Source organism: Notolepis coatsorum, assembly GCF_963971535.1.
Source record: "Notolepis coatsorum genome assembly, chromosome: 14".
NCBI classification, from domain to species: domain Eukaryota; kingdom Metazoa; phylum Chordata; class Actinopteri; order Aulopiformes; family Paralepididae; genus Notolepis; species Notolepis coatsorum.
In genome coordinates, this window is record NC_140178.1 from 81,047,168 (window position 1) to 81,065,247 (window position 18,080).

The 18,080-nt window shown below is 45.5% G+C and overlaps 1 protein-coding gene across 1 annotated transcript in view; it reads right to left on the reverse strand.

Moving 5' to 3' along the window:
* Window positions 1-218: 218 nt before the first annotated feature.
* The window catches only part of LOC311240583 (voltage-dependent T-type calcium channel subunit alpha-1I-like), a gene marked incomplete at its 3' end in the record, with an annotated part of 344,683 nt that continues 326,821 nt past the window's right edge, over window positions 219-18,080 (reverse strand). Inside the window, 5 exon segments of the mRNA XM_084329158.1 lie at window positions 219-244; window positions 483-1,134; window positions 6,279-6,493; window positions 6,782-6,965; window positions 11,878-12,015. Coding sequence (XP_084185284.1) covers window positions 219-244; window positions 483-1,134; window positions 6,279-6,493; window positions 6,782-6,965; window positions 11,878-12,015 — 1,215 coding nt within the window.

Below are 18,080 nucleotides of genomic sequence, written 5' to 3' on the forward strand. Positions count from 1 at the left end.
CCTCTAGGTAGCATACAGTAGAACTAGACTGCTCCCCTAGGTAGCATACAGTAGAACTGGACCACTCCTCTAGGTAGCATACAGTAGAACTAGACTGCTCCCCTAGGTAGCATACAGTAGAACTGGACCACTCCGTAGCATACAGTAGTAGGACTGGGTTATGGTTACAAAAGTTAAGCAGGACGGCAGGTGGTGGTTTGGTTTTGGAATACAGGACATCATGTGTCATCAAACTTCTCTCTGGCTGCAGAGGGCAGAGAAAGAGTGAGAGAGATAGTGAGGGACAGCAGTGGGTTTAGATCCAAGGAATGGAGAAACAAAGATAGGAGGGCACTGTGGGTTTCATCTGTTTTTCTGACAGGGCCCGACCGTCATTTGGCTTGAGCTATTCCCCTTCAAGCCCTCCTCCTCATCCCCCCTTCCGCCTCCTCCTCCTCCTCCTCCTCCTCCTCCTCCTCCTCCTCCTCCCCCTCCTCCGCTGCCTCCTCCTCCTTCTCCCCTCTGGTCCCCCATCACCCCTACCCAGGGGTTAGCCAAGATGCCCTGGGGGTCCATCAGCTCCAGGCCCAGGATCTCCCTACGTCCTTCCCTGCCCCGGGACGATAGCAGCGTCCCCCCTTGGTCCAGGTTGCCCATGCTGTTGCATTTCTTCACAGCCCCTCCGGGCGGCACCAGGGAGCTGGGTGACAGCAGCGAGGTCAGCGACAGGCTGCTCAGCGTCTCCGACAAGTGTTCACTGTTGCCCGCCCGGCTGGAGCCGCAGCCGCCGACGGACGAGCCGATCACGATGCCCTGGTCCTCGTCTGAGGGGTCGATGGAGTCGTCACGGGTGTAGCCCGGACTGGTGCTCCCACGGCCGCTGCTCTGGCTCCGCTGGTGGCCCCTGGTGGACTGGAGAGTCAGGGCGGACGAGGGAGTGGGCCTGGGTCTCAGGGTCTGGCCCGGGGGGCAGATGGCGGTGCCGTCCTCGGACAGCGGTAGAGGGCACAGCAGGGGCGAGGGAGCAGCAATGGATGAGGGCAGCTCCAGGTTCTGTGGGGGAGAGACGCTGAAGCTCAGTCCTTCCTCCAGGGTGGTCTGGAGGCTGCCCTCAGAGCTGCCCGTGGCCAGGGATGAGTCACTGTGGGACGGGTACTGTAAACGGAGTGGAGGGGTGGAGGGAAAGAGAAAAAAGAAGGGTATTGTCAGAACTCATCTCTCATTTGCAAAATATTACAAAAAGTACATTGTTTTGACCATATCTTGCGGATCATAAATTGAAATTGAGTTGCAAACCAATTTTCACAATCTTACCTTCATCGTTCACTATCTCTTATCACAGAGTGACCAAGCCATTTCTCATTCAGATAAGCATTACACACTGCGCTCCTATCACAAATCTACCATCAACCTGTCTTTATACAATATAAATGACTTCCTCCAGCCTACACCTCACAAAATAATCAACAGTTTATTTGTCATTTCAACTCCAGTGCTTCCCACAGGTTGAGGGTTGATGTGTGGTGGTGGGTGGTGCAGCGGGTGACAGGTTGCCACAGGGTTGTCATGATATGGGATTCTGATGGTACGATTATTGAGGAAATATCATAGTTTCACGGTTTTCATGATTATTAAACAGTTTTTTAAGATTATAATTTTTCTTATATATATATATATATATATATATATATATATAATATATATATATATATAATAATATAATAATATATATACATATCGTGATGAGGGATTCACCAGGTCATAGAGCCACATAGGTCTGGGAGGAACAGGCAGCATGGCAATTACCACCTACAGCTGGTAGCCAATTCCCAACACCCGGAGCTCATCAAGCCTCATCAGCACCCACATAAAGAGAGGCTTCTCACAGCCAGAAAAGGGTTAGTCTAGAAAGCAGGACTCACCTCTAAATGCTTAGTTCCTAGACTGATAGAACTGACTGGCCACCCCTCTAAGCCTGACGACCACCGGGAGGACAACCTCTCTTCCCTGCTGCCTGGACCAGCCGCACCTCTTCACCACGGCCCAGGCAGCCACCCTTTCTGGTAGGGGTCAACTCAGCTCTCTTCTCCCCTAACCTTAGTCTACACAATAAAGCACCCCTCTGTGGAATGTGTTTGCACTAGTGATGTTAAGATTCACCGATTCGCATGGGTGCACCAGCATAAACATTAAAAATGCGAGTGCACCGGTGGAAAAAGTGCGCATCTGCTACAATTCAGGTTGAACTCGCGATACTATTGTAGTGTCATTGCATCGGTAAAACCCGATTCATTCATATAATTTCCTCTCATCCACTTCTGTCAGCACTCAGCAGAGACTATCTTTGATTCGCTACTACAGAAGGCGAGAGCCACGTCACAGTTATCAACAAACAGGGAAGTCGAGGAGAAAGAGACACAGCGCACCGAAAAGTACACTACATACAAATCAAATGTTTGGCAATACCTCGGATATTTCAAGAAAGACGGACAACTTGACAAATCGCAAGCATTTTGCGAACGATGCCGTGCCCCTATAAAGTACACAAGTAGTATGACGAACTTAGCGACTCACATAAAGAGGCGACATGGTGTGGATTCTACGTTTGCGACTGCCTCCCCCTCCTCCCCTCCTCCCCGGATTCAGCTGAAGCTAACCCGGCCAGCGGCAGCAAGACTGGTGAGCAACATATAGAAGCTTTTTTTCACGCTCCGATGGCTAACAAGTCTACCTGTTCCAAATCAATAACAAACGCTATTGGAAAAACCTGAAAGTAAGACATACAGTATGAGTTAAATCACTCAGTGAGGTGTTATGTCCGTGAGAGTGGTGTTTAGTTTACAGCAGCCTATGACTGCCAATAATAGTTTAAATGTCTTCCTTACAATTGTAAGCAGTTATGAAAGACCTGTTTGTGAAAGGCTATTTTTTATTGTTCATATAGAAATCACACCACTGCTTTCTGCTCACTGCTGAGTTAGTCTACCTGCTGAAAGAGTGTTAAGCACATCAGCCTGGCAGACAGTAGTATGGGCATTGCACTATGGTAATTGGTATTTGCACATTGTTAATCCTGGGCAATGCATCCTTACATTGTTTAACTGTGAAGTGTACTGTAAACTGGAGACAAGTTTCAAGTTTCTTTAATAGTTGTCATACAGAAGTACAGAATACTTTTATACAAAATGCTTCTTACTGTTACGCTCCAGAGACTGTGCAAGACAAGATAAGTATGAAATAAAATAACATAGTATAGCATGTAAATTAGAAGTAAAAAAATGAGGTCACAGTGTTCAGTATAGACATAACAATGTTCGATGCAGAGTAGACGTAACTGAGTTACCATATAATATACAATACTGTGTAGTGTACTAATATACAATACTATATAGTGCAAGGCAGAAGTAGGATAAGGTGCAATTTAGGTACAATTTACAGTAGGTGTACGAGTTGTAGTGCAAATCCTTTATCAATAAATATAAAGTGTGTTTGTGTGATCTAAAGTGTGGAGAGTGGGTGCTGCAGTGTGTTGTTTGTTTAAGTGAGTGTGTGCGTGTGGGTGTGTGTGCTGTGTGCATTTGATGGTTGTTGCATAGTGTTTATTGTTCGTTTAACAGCCTGATGGCCTGGGGATAGAAGCTTCTTCTGAGTCTTTCTGTGCTCGCCTTAAGACTCCGGTATCGCTTGCCTGACCGCAGCAGTTCAAAGAGGCAGTTGTTCGGGTGGCTCGAGTCCTTAATAATTCTCTTAGCCTTCCCCTTGCACCGCTTGTTGTAAATGTTCTGGAGGGTGGGAAGCCCCCCTCCAATTGTGCGTTCGGCTGAACGTGTCACTCTTTGTAGGTGGGAAGCCCCCCTCCAATTGTGCGTTCGGCTGAACGTGTCACTCTTTGTAGTCTGCTACGGTCTTGTGCAGTGCTATTCCCAAACCAGGAGGTGATGTTGCCAGACAGAGAACACTACTACAAAGGACTTGTGAAAAGGCCTGTTTGTGAAGGGTTCAAGTGTTTTTTTTAAGGTAAAAAATAAACAGCATAATGATTTGCGCAGTACTAGTAGAGAGAACCAAATATGTAAATCCCTTTTTGTTAATTTATGATTTGCTGCATATATAATTTATAAAACCAAATCCTATGTCATACCATAGAATTGTATCATTATTTTGCATCGTGTTGAATCGCATCGTATCGCCCTGAATCGCATTTTGTTGAATCAAATCGTATTGAATCGAACTGTATCTCAACAGGGGTGAATCGTATCACATTGCATTGCCCGGTGCTTCAAATGTATCATTAATGTATCGTATCGTTGACAACGTATCGAGATGCGCATTGCATCGGCCTCAGTGATGGAGATGCACATCCCTAGTTTGCACCTTACTACTTTGTCTGTGTTGTTGTGTTGCCCCGCCAAAATCTCCCCATGCCACAATATACAGTATATATATATATATATATTGTGGCATATACTGTATACTATACTGTATATATATATAAATGGATTATTTCTTTTGCATTACATCAGAGACCAGGTAAGGACTCTATATATAAAATCTTGCATTGATCTGATATTTCTTTCTACCGCGATCGCGGCTGTCTGTGTGTGTGTGTTTACCGTTGAGTGCAGGAGGTGTTTAGTGTATTCCACTAAAGGGCTATTATCGCGTCTTTTCCTGGGATTACTAAGAATCACCTAAACTATACTCATTCAATCCGTTTTGTGCATGTTGACTGGAAGCAACTCACTAACAATCGACGGGTGTATTAGACCCATACTGCCCTGTCAAGGCAGACCGCAGTAACTTCCAAACAGTGAAACTGAGAAAAATGGCTTTAAAGTTTTTTGACTTGCCATCCTAAATGTGTTATAGGTAGATAGATGATAGTACCCAGATTTAACATGTATTAATGAAGTAATCTTTAAGCATACAAAAATATGATGTAATTATTTTAATTAACCCCAACAAAGCAGATACTCCACTCTGCTGCACGATTTCCTTAAATAATTATACAGGTAATGTACAGGCAAAGTGCAGTAACTTCAAATACAATGTTGTTTTCCCTCCAGCTTTCATAACTTAACCTAGCCATTTTATTTGGATCATCATCATTCCAATATATTCAGGTGTCATGCAGCAGAGTGCAGTATCTGCTTTTTTGGGGTTAATTAAAATAATTACATCATATTTTTGTATGCGTAAAGATTACTTCATTAATACATGTTAAATCTGGGTACTATCATCTATCTACCTATAACACATTTTGGATGGCAAGTCAAAACACTTTAAAGCCATTTTTCACTGTTTGGAAGTTACTGCGTTCTGCCTGGGTTTTGAGTGTGATTTTGTAGTTAATGCAGTTTTTAAAACCCCATATCTCCAAAACTGAGCGACATTAACATCTGAAACTTGGTCACAAGATAAAACATTTATTGACAAGGTCAATTTCACTCATAACTCAATTTAGACTTTTTTGCGGTTAGCCTTGACAGGGCAGCATAGCTATAATATAAGATATATTTTAAGCGCTCGCAAATCTTGCAGTCTCCCCATTTATTAAAGCGATGGCGTACTAGCGCCCTCTGGCGCATTAAGCAATGGCGCAGAATGAGGTCATTGTGAATTTAATAAAATAGGTGTTTTCTGCATCAGGATGGTTAGCCTAAAGATAATTAGCCTAAATCCATGTAATTTTTTTTAGCAAACTATAAATTATAGCAAACGTAGACACACACACACACACACACGCACTCGCACACGCACACGCACACGCACACACACACACACACAGAATGTAGCACCCAACCTTGCACCCACCAGGCACACAATGGCTGAACGGCTCAGGAGACAGGGATATATATATATCAGCCAATTAAGGGGAAGGGATGATTAGGTGGCCTTGATGTCAGAGACCTGATTGGGAATTTGGCCAGGAACGTCGGGGAACCCCCTACTCTTTGCGATAGGCATCCAGGGTTCTTTAACGACCAAGATTCCGCCAGGACCTCGGTTTAGCGTCTCATCTGAAGGAATGCCTCTCATTCACTCACACATTCCCACACACTGACGGCAGAGGCAACCATGCAAGGTGCCAACCTGCTCATTGGGAGCAGTTAGGGCTTCAGTGTCTTGCTCAGGGACACATCGACACACGCCGCCAAGAGGAGTCGGAATTGAACCCGGCAACCTTCAGGTTACCAGATGACCGCTCTACCACCTGAGCCACTGTCACCCCTGTGACCCCCCTTATTTTAGTCGTCTTCTGCATCTACACAGATGAAGCCTCTCGTCTCCCTGCCTACCTGTGAGCAGAGCATGGTGCCGTGGGCTCCCGCGGAGCGGAAGGAGGCCCAGGAGGCAGGGGAGGTGAGCCTCAGACCCCTGGACGTCCTCAGCACCCTGCTCCGAGGAGGCGCCGGGATAACGGCTGCTGTGGGGTGGAAGAGAGGACGGCGGCCCCCGGCTTCTCCCTCCTTCGTCCCCTCCTTGTTGTTGCTGCTGCTGCTGGAAACTCCACCTGGAGAAGGGAGAGGAGGAGGAGTCACTGTGAACGGTACTCATGTACTGCCTCAGAGCAATTTTGATCCAAGTTATTGTCACAGCCCAATTCTCACAGAAACGGGGGACAGGTGAAAGACAGCTACAGTATGGTCATTCTTAAACATTCTCTCATTGGGTTAACTTCTAGTGAACAGAATAATTGTGAATTTAAACTGTTCCTCATTTTGCAGACGCCCACCTGAAGGACCCCTGTGTGTCCCCAGATTCCATGTTGAGGACCACAGTCTTGTCTGGATGGACTCACCGGCACTGTGGGTAGGTGGACTTCTTGTACACAGCTGGTTGGTATCCACCTCTATCTCCAGCAGAGCGATGCCCTTCTCGGCCCCAGGGCTGAGGGCTCTGCAGGGCCGGTCTGGCCCCGTCTGGGCCCGGGTCAGGTGGGCCCCTTCGTCCTCCGAGCTGCGGGAGTCCGTGCTACCCCTTCCCTGCAAGATGGTAACCAGAGCTGACTAAAGAGAAAGTACACGGTTTCCAAATAACTCAGTAAAATGGGATATCCAAGCGGTGCTTAGCAAGAGTAGCGTGTGGGATTTTCTACCATAGAGGGATGCTAGATGACGCAGATTGATATGCGGGAATTTGGAGGACCAACTGGCACTCTAGCTCTAGCTCTGACTGGACTGGATTGGTATTTTTCTTTTTATTAATTGTGTACCTTAGATGATAAAACCATGTGTCTCAGTTTTCAGAGGAACACCATTTTCAACTTTTTACCTAAAGATGGTAAGTTAGAGTATTACATTCATTGATATTAAAAGGCAGTAGAGTACTTTCTTGCGATCTATTGCGTTCACGCTCACAGGGTGATCTGGATCGACTTTTAAACTGTAAATACACAGGCTCTCCTGGCTTATATGGCTCTTCTTCAAGGTTTACATTTCGTATTGATCTTGTAAGATATAAATAATGCCATAATATAAAACAGCCGGATAGGCTACATAAATGTTGGTCCTCGAAGTACCTCCAAGGATGCATGACATAGCTGGTGACAATATAACGGCCATGAACCTAAAATAAAAAGGTAGAAACTCAAACCAAGGGAGGTATGATTTGATTTGATGAAAGATTGCTGGGGGGGGGTGATGCATTTGCAGAAAGGTATGTTCGACATCGACAACATACCTCGAGGTTAGCCACAACCTCCTCTTCATTGGCTCAACAGAGGGGGGGGGGGGGCAATCTAGGCTACAATTAACATCCCACACAGTCCCATGGGACAGTGTTTCCTGGTTGAGATTAAGGCCAACAGGAAATTGGCACAATAAAAGCAGTCCTGCGGGCATCCTCCGGATATGAGGCCTTCGCATCACCCCAAGGGTTTTGTTTTGTATCCTGGATATACTGGATGAACTTTCTTTTTTACATATTAAAGGAACACGCCAACATTATGGGAAATGTGCTTACGGTCTTCTCCAGAGTCTGACAAGAAGATAGATACCAAATGCCCAGTGAAAAGGTATCCGGTCTCATGCTAGCCTAGCTTTGCACAAATTAATGGAAGCGGATACGGACCAACTAGCCTAGCCGTTCGCCAAAAACATCTCTCCCGGAGTTGCTAGGCTAGTGGTCTGTATCTGATTTCATTCATTTGTGCTAAGCTAGGCTAGCCGGATAGCTTTCTACTGAATGCACAGAGAGGAAGTTGGTATTTATCTTCTTGTCTGACTCTGGAGAAGACGGTAAGGACATTTCTCATAATGTAGTTTTGCATTTAGCATTTTTCCTTTAATTTATTTTCTTCTTTGTGGGTTACATCAGGGGGTTTTGTTCAATTGTGGGCCCATTGAGATATCCAATGTGATTTTTTGGATTATCCACCGTAAATCTGCTGCTATCAGTTTAATGTTAGATATGATACAGTCAATATAGTGCTGTACCTCAATTAAAATGATCCTTACTGCTGAATACACACACACACACACACACACACACATACACACATACACACACACACACACACACACACACACACACACACACACACACACACACACACACACACACACACACACTCACCCCCCCTTCTCTCTTCCCCACACACCCCATCACACACATACTCCTGTTCCCATGACCACACACACACTTTCCTTTCCTTTCCTTTCCTTTCCTTTCCTTTCCTTTCCTTTCCTTTCCTTTCCTTTCCTCTCCTTTCCTCTCCTCTCCTCTCCTCTCCTCTCCTCTCCTCTCCTCTCCTCTCCTCTCCTCTCCTCTCCTCTCCTCTCCTCTCCTCTCCTCTCCTCTCCTCTCCTTCCTCTCCTCCTCTCCAATCAGCGTGGGTTCGTTCACATTGATTGTGGTTCCATCTGGCTCTTCATAACACCAAGAGGCATTGCCCCATTACAGGGGAGGATAATGCGGAAAGGAGCCATGTTAGGGAGAGGAGATAAAGAGGCCAGAGAGAGAGAAGGAAGAGGATGCGATACGCGGAAGATAAAAGTGGGGAGGGAGGGGGGAGAGACAGATAGTGAGAGAAAGAGAGAGGGATGAGAGCCACCCACTGTAGGAGCCGAGGAGAGTTATTCATGAGGAGGACGGTGGTTCTTGGAAAGAGGAGATATTTACCAGAGATACACAGAGAGAAACGTATGAAGACACACAGCACAACCTTGAAAAACATTGTGATGATAAACAATAATAGGAGTGCTAAGGATTTAAGGTTATAAAAAGGACACAGACGTTGAACGTTAACACACACGTTGACACAAATAGGTTTCGATAGTACGTTTTAGCAACAAGCATTTGCCTCAGTGTCTCCTTCTCACCTTTAGAAATGTACTTTGAAATGGACCTCTCTCAAACCCTGCCCTCTTTTCTTTATCCTCCGAATCCCAACTGTTACAATTGGAGGATCAAGAAAAGAGGGCAGGGTTTGAGAGAGGTCCATTTCTGGGGGTTAGTGCTATGCAACTATGTACTGTAGAAGTGCTAAAGCCAGTGCATCTCCTCTTGGCAGACAGAAGATTAAAGTGGCATTTTACTGATTTTTTACCTGAATCCTATCATTCCGAGAAACCAGGTGACGTCACCCAGGAGAGCAGACGTCTAGTGAAGGACATTATTTCTTCAACTACTTCTGCAACTTTCCGTTGGGTCCACTGCAGTAGAAAATAGTTGAGGAAATACTGTCTGCAGTTCACTAGAGGTCTGCTCTCCTCCGGGTGACGTCACCTCCTGAAATACTGTCTGCAGTTCACCAGAGGTCTGCTCTCCTCCGGGTGACGTCACCTCCTGAAATACTGTCTGCAGTTCACTAGAGGTCTGCTCTCCTCCGGGTGACGTCACCTCCTGAAATACTGTCTGCAGTTCACTAGAGGTCTGCTCTCCTCCGGGTGACGTCACCTCCTGAAATACTGTCTGCAGTTCACTAGAGGTCTGCTCTCCTCCGGGTGACGTCACCTCCTGAAATACTGTCTGCAGTTCACTAGAGGTCTGCTCTCCTCCGGGTGACGTCACCTCCTGAAGATTCTTTGCTGAGATTCTTGATGTGGCTGAGCTCTCGAGAAACAGAACACGTTGGCAAGTCTTGTGTCCGATTACCACATGTCCTCCTCACAAGTCACAGCAGAATGACAGGATTAAAGTGTCTATGAAAATCAGTGAAGTGGCGGCGGCTGAGTGGCACAGTGGGCAAGGCGCTCGCCACTAACGCAGGAGATGCTGGTATCGAGCCCAGCTCTCTGCGTTGCTACCGGCTTGGCCGGCCGTTATACTAACACAATTGGCAGTGTTAGAGGGTGGGAAAGCCGGTGGGTGGGGATTGGACGTTGTGGACAGCGACTCCTACAGGCCGGTTGGGTGACGCCGGTGCGGCGGAAACAGGAAGTATCGGCGGCAGCGTGAGCCTCCCACGCGTTACTCCTCGCCACTGAGAGTTCGAGCTGCTGCGGTGAAAAGATGCGACAGGCTGCCTCCTCGTGTACCGGAGGGGACACATGATGCAAGGCTTCTATCCTCACTACAGCCGACCAGTGGGAGGCATAGTCTAGCAACGTTCAAGACAGGGGAGGGAAGAATTGGATATACGAAATTGGGATGGGAGAAAAAATTCAAAATGGGGAGAAAAAGTGGATACAAAAAAGAAAATCAGTGAAGTGGCCCTTTAAGTTACATTGTACATGTGGCAATAATAGTCTTGTACAGACGCCAAGAGCACGCAATGAGGTCCTGAATCACCATGTGCAGACGCCATCATATACAGTAACCCCCCCCCCCCCCCCCCCACGTACGGATGCACTGACCAATCACAGCTGAGACATGTTTTACATACTGTATGTAATTGACACACTACACATGTGTACACATTTGTTGTAAACAGCATCTCTGGACATCTGTGCAGGTGAAAAGCAGATATGTAGATGATATGTCATAGTGACATATAAGCGGATCATAAAAAATATGCTAATCATTCTAATGTCTTAGTTCTGATTGGTAGAGTGTCTGTACAGCGGTAATATTAATGCTGCCTCACACAGCGATTCCTGGTCTGCACAGGTAAATTGTTGTCATGCGCAGAGGTAAATATCCTGCACGATCAAAGGATAAGAAAAAACGTATTTGGCGTTTAATCAGAAATCCCTTCACCGTGCAGTGGCCCCGTCACCCAAACTCCCCCTCAAAGGTTGTAAACTAATAGTGATCTCACAAGGCTCATCTGTCACTCAGATCATTTCCTTCCACCCCTGACACCTGAAATGAAAACACAAACTCTTGGTCTCAGTGATGGAGCAGCAGCAGCAGCAGTAGTGCATCTCGAGGAGGTTTTATATGTTATTTATAACGCATGTCCATGCCCTCCCCTCTTCTAACCAGCCTACTGGCCCTAATGCATGTAGCCACAGCTGTGGCTCGTGCCAAGAGATGTCAGAACGATCCCTTTCAAATAGTCGGTTAGAAAGGCTGTGGCGACGCTACAGGGCTTTATTCACACAAGTCACACCAATCAAAACACTACACACAGTACTGTATATCTGTAATATATGTCATATCTATATCTGTATGTCATGATGAATTGAAAATGAGGGACCCTGATGTAAACAAACTAAAGTCTCTCTCTGGTTTGCATCCCCTTAACAATTGTGTGTATTGAGCCGTACTGTATTGTACCCATTCTGCAATCTGTTAATAAAGTTTTCAATCAATCAATCAATTCAAACACTATATGACCTTCGTGTCAATCGAACTGCAACTAGAACTTGCATTGGCACATTTTGCCTGTTTTTTTAAAAATATTTTTTTAGACATTGTGGCGACAGCCAGAGGTGTGGCTATGCTAGCTTGTGCACCTGTCTTCCTCTCTCCTACCCTACTTCCCCTCCAGTCGTGCCTTCCTCTACCCACCTTAGCCTCCCGGGCCAGTAGCTGGTAGGCGGTGAGCTCGTCCAGGCTGAGGTCATCCGGCAGGGCCGGGGACGAGGACTTGTCCGACAGCTGCTCCGACCTGAGCGACATCTGCTCTGTCTCTGCCATCCTGATCTGCTGCAAGGAATTGTCCTCAGTTATAGTGAGACAGAGAGCTGACATATGGGCCACTCCAGGCAATGCTATGTGAATGTTGGTCCTATGCTACATGAATATACAGGCTGCTTTTGTATATAAGAATTTGTTCTTAATTGCTTGCCTGGGTAAATAAAGGTTAAATAAAATAAAATAAAAATGTTGGTCCTCCAAAGGACAGCTGACTTCCTGGAATGCAGGTGAACAAATGGAGCAGGATCTCTCCGCCGCTCATGCTTTGGTTAGAGCTGCACCCTCTTAGTCCTTTAATTGACTCGATTAAGGTCCTAGTCAAAAAATACAAAATACTTTTTGGGTTGAATCGTCGTTTTATTTATGCTTTTTGATAAATAACTCTCTGGCATAACAATAAAGTTCACAAATATGCTTTGGTCTTTAATAAGCACCTATATTTAGCATCATTGCATTCATTTGCAAAAGGGCAATAACATGGGACAAGCCATTTTACATTGTGTTGAATAGGCGGCACAATCCTATGAAGATCCTAGTGGACTAAGATTTCCTTAAGTCAAGCCCTTAGTCCAGACTGATACAGTAGCCTGATAGCTCACTTAGCAGCATACATATATCTGGATTGTGTTCTATGACATTCTTCCAAATGACAACCCAGACTCGAGTGGGTGTGAAACGCCACATGTTCAAATCTAAAAACGAGAGAAGCAGCATGATACATTAAACACCACTCGTCGTACGACGGGAGCTATATTTGATTTTGATTGATGCTGCCTCCAGCACCAGCAGAACAATGCTTCTGACGACTCCTCCGCAGATTCCTAGGCTTACAAATCCCCTTTCATACCGCGACCACTTGAATGAGTGAAACCTCAAGCGAGCTTAATTGATGCACTCCGTCAGACAGTGACGTTGCCAAGTCGCCATTATGCTTCTGTTTCCTGTTGCGCAAAGAAAGCGAGGCGTGAGGTTCTCCAAATGTAATAACATCACTTTGTCATCATCAACTGTACGTGGCAGACTCCCTACAGCCCTTAAGGAGCTGTGAAGAGAAAGAGAGAGGGAGGGGGGAGAGAGAGAGTGAGAGAGAGAGCAAGAGAGAGAGAGAGAGAGAGAGAGAGAGAGAGAGAGAGAGAGAGAGAGAGAGAGAGAGAGAAGAGAGAGAGAGAGAGAGAGAGAGAGAGAGAGGGGGGGGGGAGTGGGGAGAGAGAGAGGGAGAGTATGGACAATGAAGGGAGAGAGAGAGGGAGAGACAGAGAGGGGGGGAGTGGGAGAGAGAGAGGGAGAATGAAGGGAGAGAGAGAGAGGGAGAATGAAGGGAGAGAGAGAGAGAGAGAGAGAGAGAGAGAGAGAGAGAGAGATAGAGAGAGAGAGAGAGAGAGAAGGAGATAGAGAGCGAGGTAGAGAGAGATAGAGAGAGAGGGGGGGGGGAGAGAGATGGAGAGAGAGGGGGGGAGGAAGAGAGGGAGAGGAGGGAGAATGAAGGGTGAGAGAGAAATGGAGGGAGATGAGGGAGAATGAAGGGAGAGAGAGATTGAGGTTTTGTGTGCACATTTCCTGTCTGTGTGGTCTTCTGTGGTGTATTTGTGTGTACTGTATGCCTGTATGTGCATTATTTGTGTGTGTGTGTGTGTGCATGCGTGTGTGTGTGTAAACATGTACGATATGAGTACTTGTATTTTTATGTGTGTGGGTGAGTGTGAGTGTGTATATATATATATACAGAGAGAGAGAGAGAGAGAGAGAGAGAGAGAGAGAGAGAGAGAGAGAGAGAGAGAGAGAGAGAGAGAGAGAGAGAGAGAGAGAGAGAGCACATGAAATAGGGCCCATTGAGGGGGCATGCAGGCAATATATTAACACCTGCCCATGGGGTGAGAGAGACAATGGGGTTCATAAAAGCAAGATTCACGGCTCATATGCAGCAGTAAATTAACTCTGCCTCTGGGCCGAGTCTGTGTGAGAAAGAGAGTGTGTGAGAAAGAGAGACTGAGTGTGAGAGAAAGAGAGAGAGTGAGAAATAAAGTGAGTGAGAGAGAGATAGAGAGTGGCTAGATGAGGAAGAGTGAGACAGAGGCATGGTGTAGTCCATGGGTCAGAGGGGAGAGGTGTTATGGAGTTGTGGTATTCGGTCGTTTTGCATAATGTTGAGCGATCCAATGAATTCACAGCAAATGACTAATGTCACGTTGAAAGGTTGGATGTACATCGTGTCGATTTCCAGCGATGGAACCTGATTATACTGTACAATGTGTTAAGAGACCAGCCATAAAATGTAAAAGAAGCAGTATGGTCATTCTTGAAATATGGTGGAATTTCAACTTGCCATCTGCAACTCGCCAATTACCTTGAAATACGGTACCTGCGCATATGTTGTTGCTGTTTGTAATGACGACCAGGAAAGCCTGGGGAATGAAGCGCCACAGTGATTTATCTCTGCAATGATTTATCTCGGCAATGATTTTTTTAAGTAGCCAATGATAATCACTCCAATGTGATGTATAGCTTGCTTGTGGATTGGTGGGGGAACATTAGGCTGATTCCAGAAAAGTGAGACAAGTAGGCGTCTATGCTGCTATTTCACTACTATCTGTTGAAAGTGCTTCTAAATGTAAACCAAACCATAGCCCGACCTGTGACAATAACACCCAATTCCATCTGTCTCTGCCTGCATTGATTGTATAATCCTCAGCGCTGATTTCCAACACACAGGGGCTCTGCTTTGAATTGTGGGCCTTGTGATTAGATTAGATTAGATTAAATAATTTAAAATGTATTGTATACATTATACAGCACAAGTATAGTATAGTACAATGAAAAAAAATGTGGCATCCAACCAGAGTGCAAAGGCAACAGTAAAGTGCAATAGTAATATACAATGTACAGGTGATTAAACTGGGTATATAATATATAAATGAGTACCACTGGGTATAGTGCTAATTAGATGTATGTACAGAGTTGTAATACCAATATGTACAGTGATACAGGTATGAAGACAGTATGGTCATAGTCGTTGTAATATATATGACAAGATGTGATGCCCCCCCCCCCCTCCTCTGGTGGTTCCCCTGGTGGTCCATAGAGGGCGCTAGGGCGCCGCCCCCCCCCCCCCCCCCCCCGGTCAGAGTCAGAGTCAGCGGGAGGGAAGCCGGTGGGTGGGTCTGGATCGTTGTGGACAGTGACTCCTACAGTTCGGTCGGGGGCGCCTGCACAGCGAGGGAAGGATCTAAGAGAGGGTAGTGTGACCTTCGCACACGTTACACTCTCTCAGTGAGAGTCCACGCTGCCAGGTGAAAAGAAGTGGTGGGCTGGGTACACATGTGTCAGAGGAAGCATGTGATAGTCTCCGCCCCTCCCAGACCGACGGTAGGGGGGTAGAGTGCGAAACGACCAGGAAGGGGATTGGGAATTGGCATAATGACTAACATTGGGATGGGAGAAAAACGGAAAAAGAAGGGGAAAAAAATTAAAATAAAATAATAATCACAATAATAATAATAATTACTAATTTTATTTATTTATTTAACCTTTATTTTACCAGGTAGTCACTTGAGATCAAAGATCTCTTTTTTCGAGCAAGACCTGGCCAAAATGGCAGCAAAACAAAAACAAACTAAACTAAACAAAATACACAAAACACAGACAGAGACATAAAAGGCAAGTGGGGCAAGGGGATACATTTGAGCTGCAGCAAACTAGATTGAATGGGATTGGGGTCATTTTAAGTATGTTTGTGTTTAAAATGCACAATAATGTGTAATATATAAAATATAAATCATTATTTGTGCTTCCTGTTCATCCCCCTCCTCTCTTCTGGGGCGCTAGAAACATCGCCCCAGTCAGTGCGCAACGCAGCCAGTTGAAAAAAACGCACATGGCAACATAAAATGCACCTAGCAACTAAATGTAGCCAATCAGCATCTTCAAAATATGATGCCTAAAGGGCGATTCATTTAGTGCCCCAAGCAGAGTCATTGGTGTGTTAGGGGGTGCGGACTGACGTGATGACGACAAGGATGAATGCAGGGACTCGAGAGACAGGATTACAGCTGCCCCCAAATTCAAATAATATCTTCTCCAAAAGCCAATTGAGAGGAGACATTTGGTGGAGGAAATACAAATAATAGAGCTTGGCGCAGACATCACGTCCCGAATCACGTTAACGCTAATATTTGTTGTCGTCGGAAATTGATAATAATCACAAGATACATTCAGACAGTGTTGGATCTAACAAAATGGATTTATGGACACATTTATGGAAAGTTCAAGGCCGGACCGCGTGACACACAACGGCTCTTCCAGTTCTACCGGCTCAGCCTCTGCATTATGATATTATGATATGAAAATGTAATTGTATGGGCACAATGGTTTTTCAACACAGGTTCCTTTTTATACGTTTCAGCTGGCACAGCGGCGCTGTGGCTTGCTTGGCGCTGCCCACGGTGCTGAACTAAACAGCAGAGAGGCAATTGAAAAATCTAATTTCTCTCTATCTTAAGAACTTTCACTTATACAAAAACAGACTGAACGGATATATATAACAGACCTGCTGGGGCAGCGGACTGAGAGGAGGGGACACAAACAGGCTGGATAAGATGGTCAAGAAGGCCAGTAGCGTGGTTGGGGTGGAGCTGGACTCTAGCGAGGGTGGCGGAGAGGAGGAGCCTTGCTAAGCTCCAGGCCATCAGGGAAAACCCCTCCCACCCATTATACACAGACTTGGCTGACAGGAGGAGCATGTTATAGGCTCACACTACCTAAATGCAGCACTGAACGGCACAGGAAGTCCTTCATTCCGACAGCCATCAGTGCATCACTGTGCCTCACTGCATCACTGAGCACAGAGTGACAGTTACCATCTTCCTGGACTTTACCTTTTAAACAGCAATGTGCAATATTACACCTACTGTAGACTTCAGTATATTTTTACTGTATTTATTTACTGTATATTTTATTCTATTTTTATTCTATTTCATTTTATTCTATTCTTAGGCCATTTGTTTTGTTATTCTTATTTGTGACTTGTTCTGTCTAAATATTTAATGTTGAGTGATTTGCAGTGTCAAATTTCCCTCAGGATAATACATTTCTATTCTATTCTATTCTATTCTGTTCTATTCTATTCTATATCTTTGAAAAGTCTCCATTTATTCAACACTTCTGAATTCACTGACAAACTGAACTGAACTGACAAAAATAAGGTGCATAAAAAAGCAAACAAAATTCCTCCACAGGCTACTCACCATCATAAGTAGAGAGGCAAGCGGCGTTTGGGGACAGAGTGAAATCTTCTTAAAACACTGCCCCTCCACTCCTTCCTGAACTTTTTTGTTAATTCCTTCTCAAATGCCAACTGAATTAAATTGGCCTTAGTTGCGTCGATGAAGCATACTAAGGCGATGTTCTGTAAAGACGTTCTTGAGGGTAGAAAACGAATTCTCACAGAGTGCCGTGCTAGCTTCAGTAGTATTGTTGTAGATATCAGTGCCCACTAGGGCTGTCCCCGACTAAAGATTTGGATAGTTGACTTTGGTTATAAAAAAAAAAAAAAAAAAAAAAGATTTGCCAGGGTGGGCACAGTTGACTCAGTGGGCGGGCCCGGCCCCCTAATGCCCGCCCATGGCGCCGGGACTGGGTACGGGTTGTCTTTTCCATTTATTTTCTTCTCTGAGTGCTTCGTTTACATATTAAAATGACAACGATTTTCTTCTGAGGGACAATGCCCACAAACCCCTACAGGTTTGTAAACATGATCAGTTTGCAGGTCTGTTTATATACTGTAGTTACTGAAACTGATTGAATATGGCACCGCTTCACCTAGAATCATTTTCACCAGCTGCCCCCCCCCCCCCCCCCCCCCCTTTCTAGATTCAGAACTAGACTCCTTTCCCCCCAAGGAGGTTGAGCGGGAAGGAGCAGAAGAAGAAAGAAGAAAGACGTCCTAGCTGTCACTCTCCTCCGACACTGGCAGGATGGAACAGAAAGAGAACGACTTTGGCTTTTATTCCAAAGTACCCTTTGTCTTCCAGGACAAGATTACGTCCCCCTGAGACATTGACACACACACAGACTGAAAC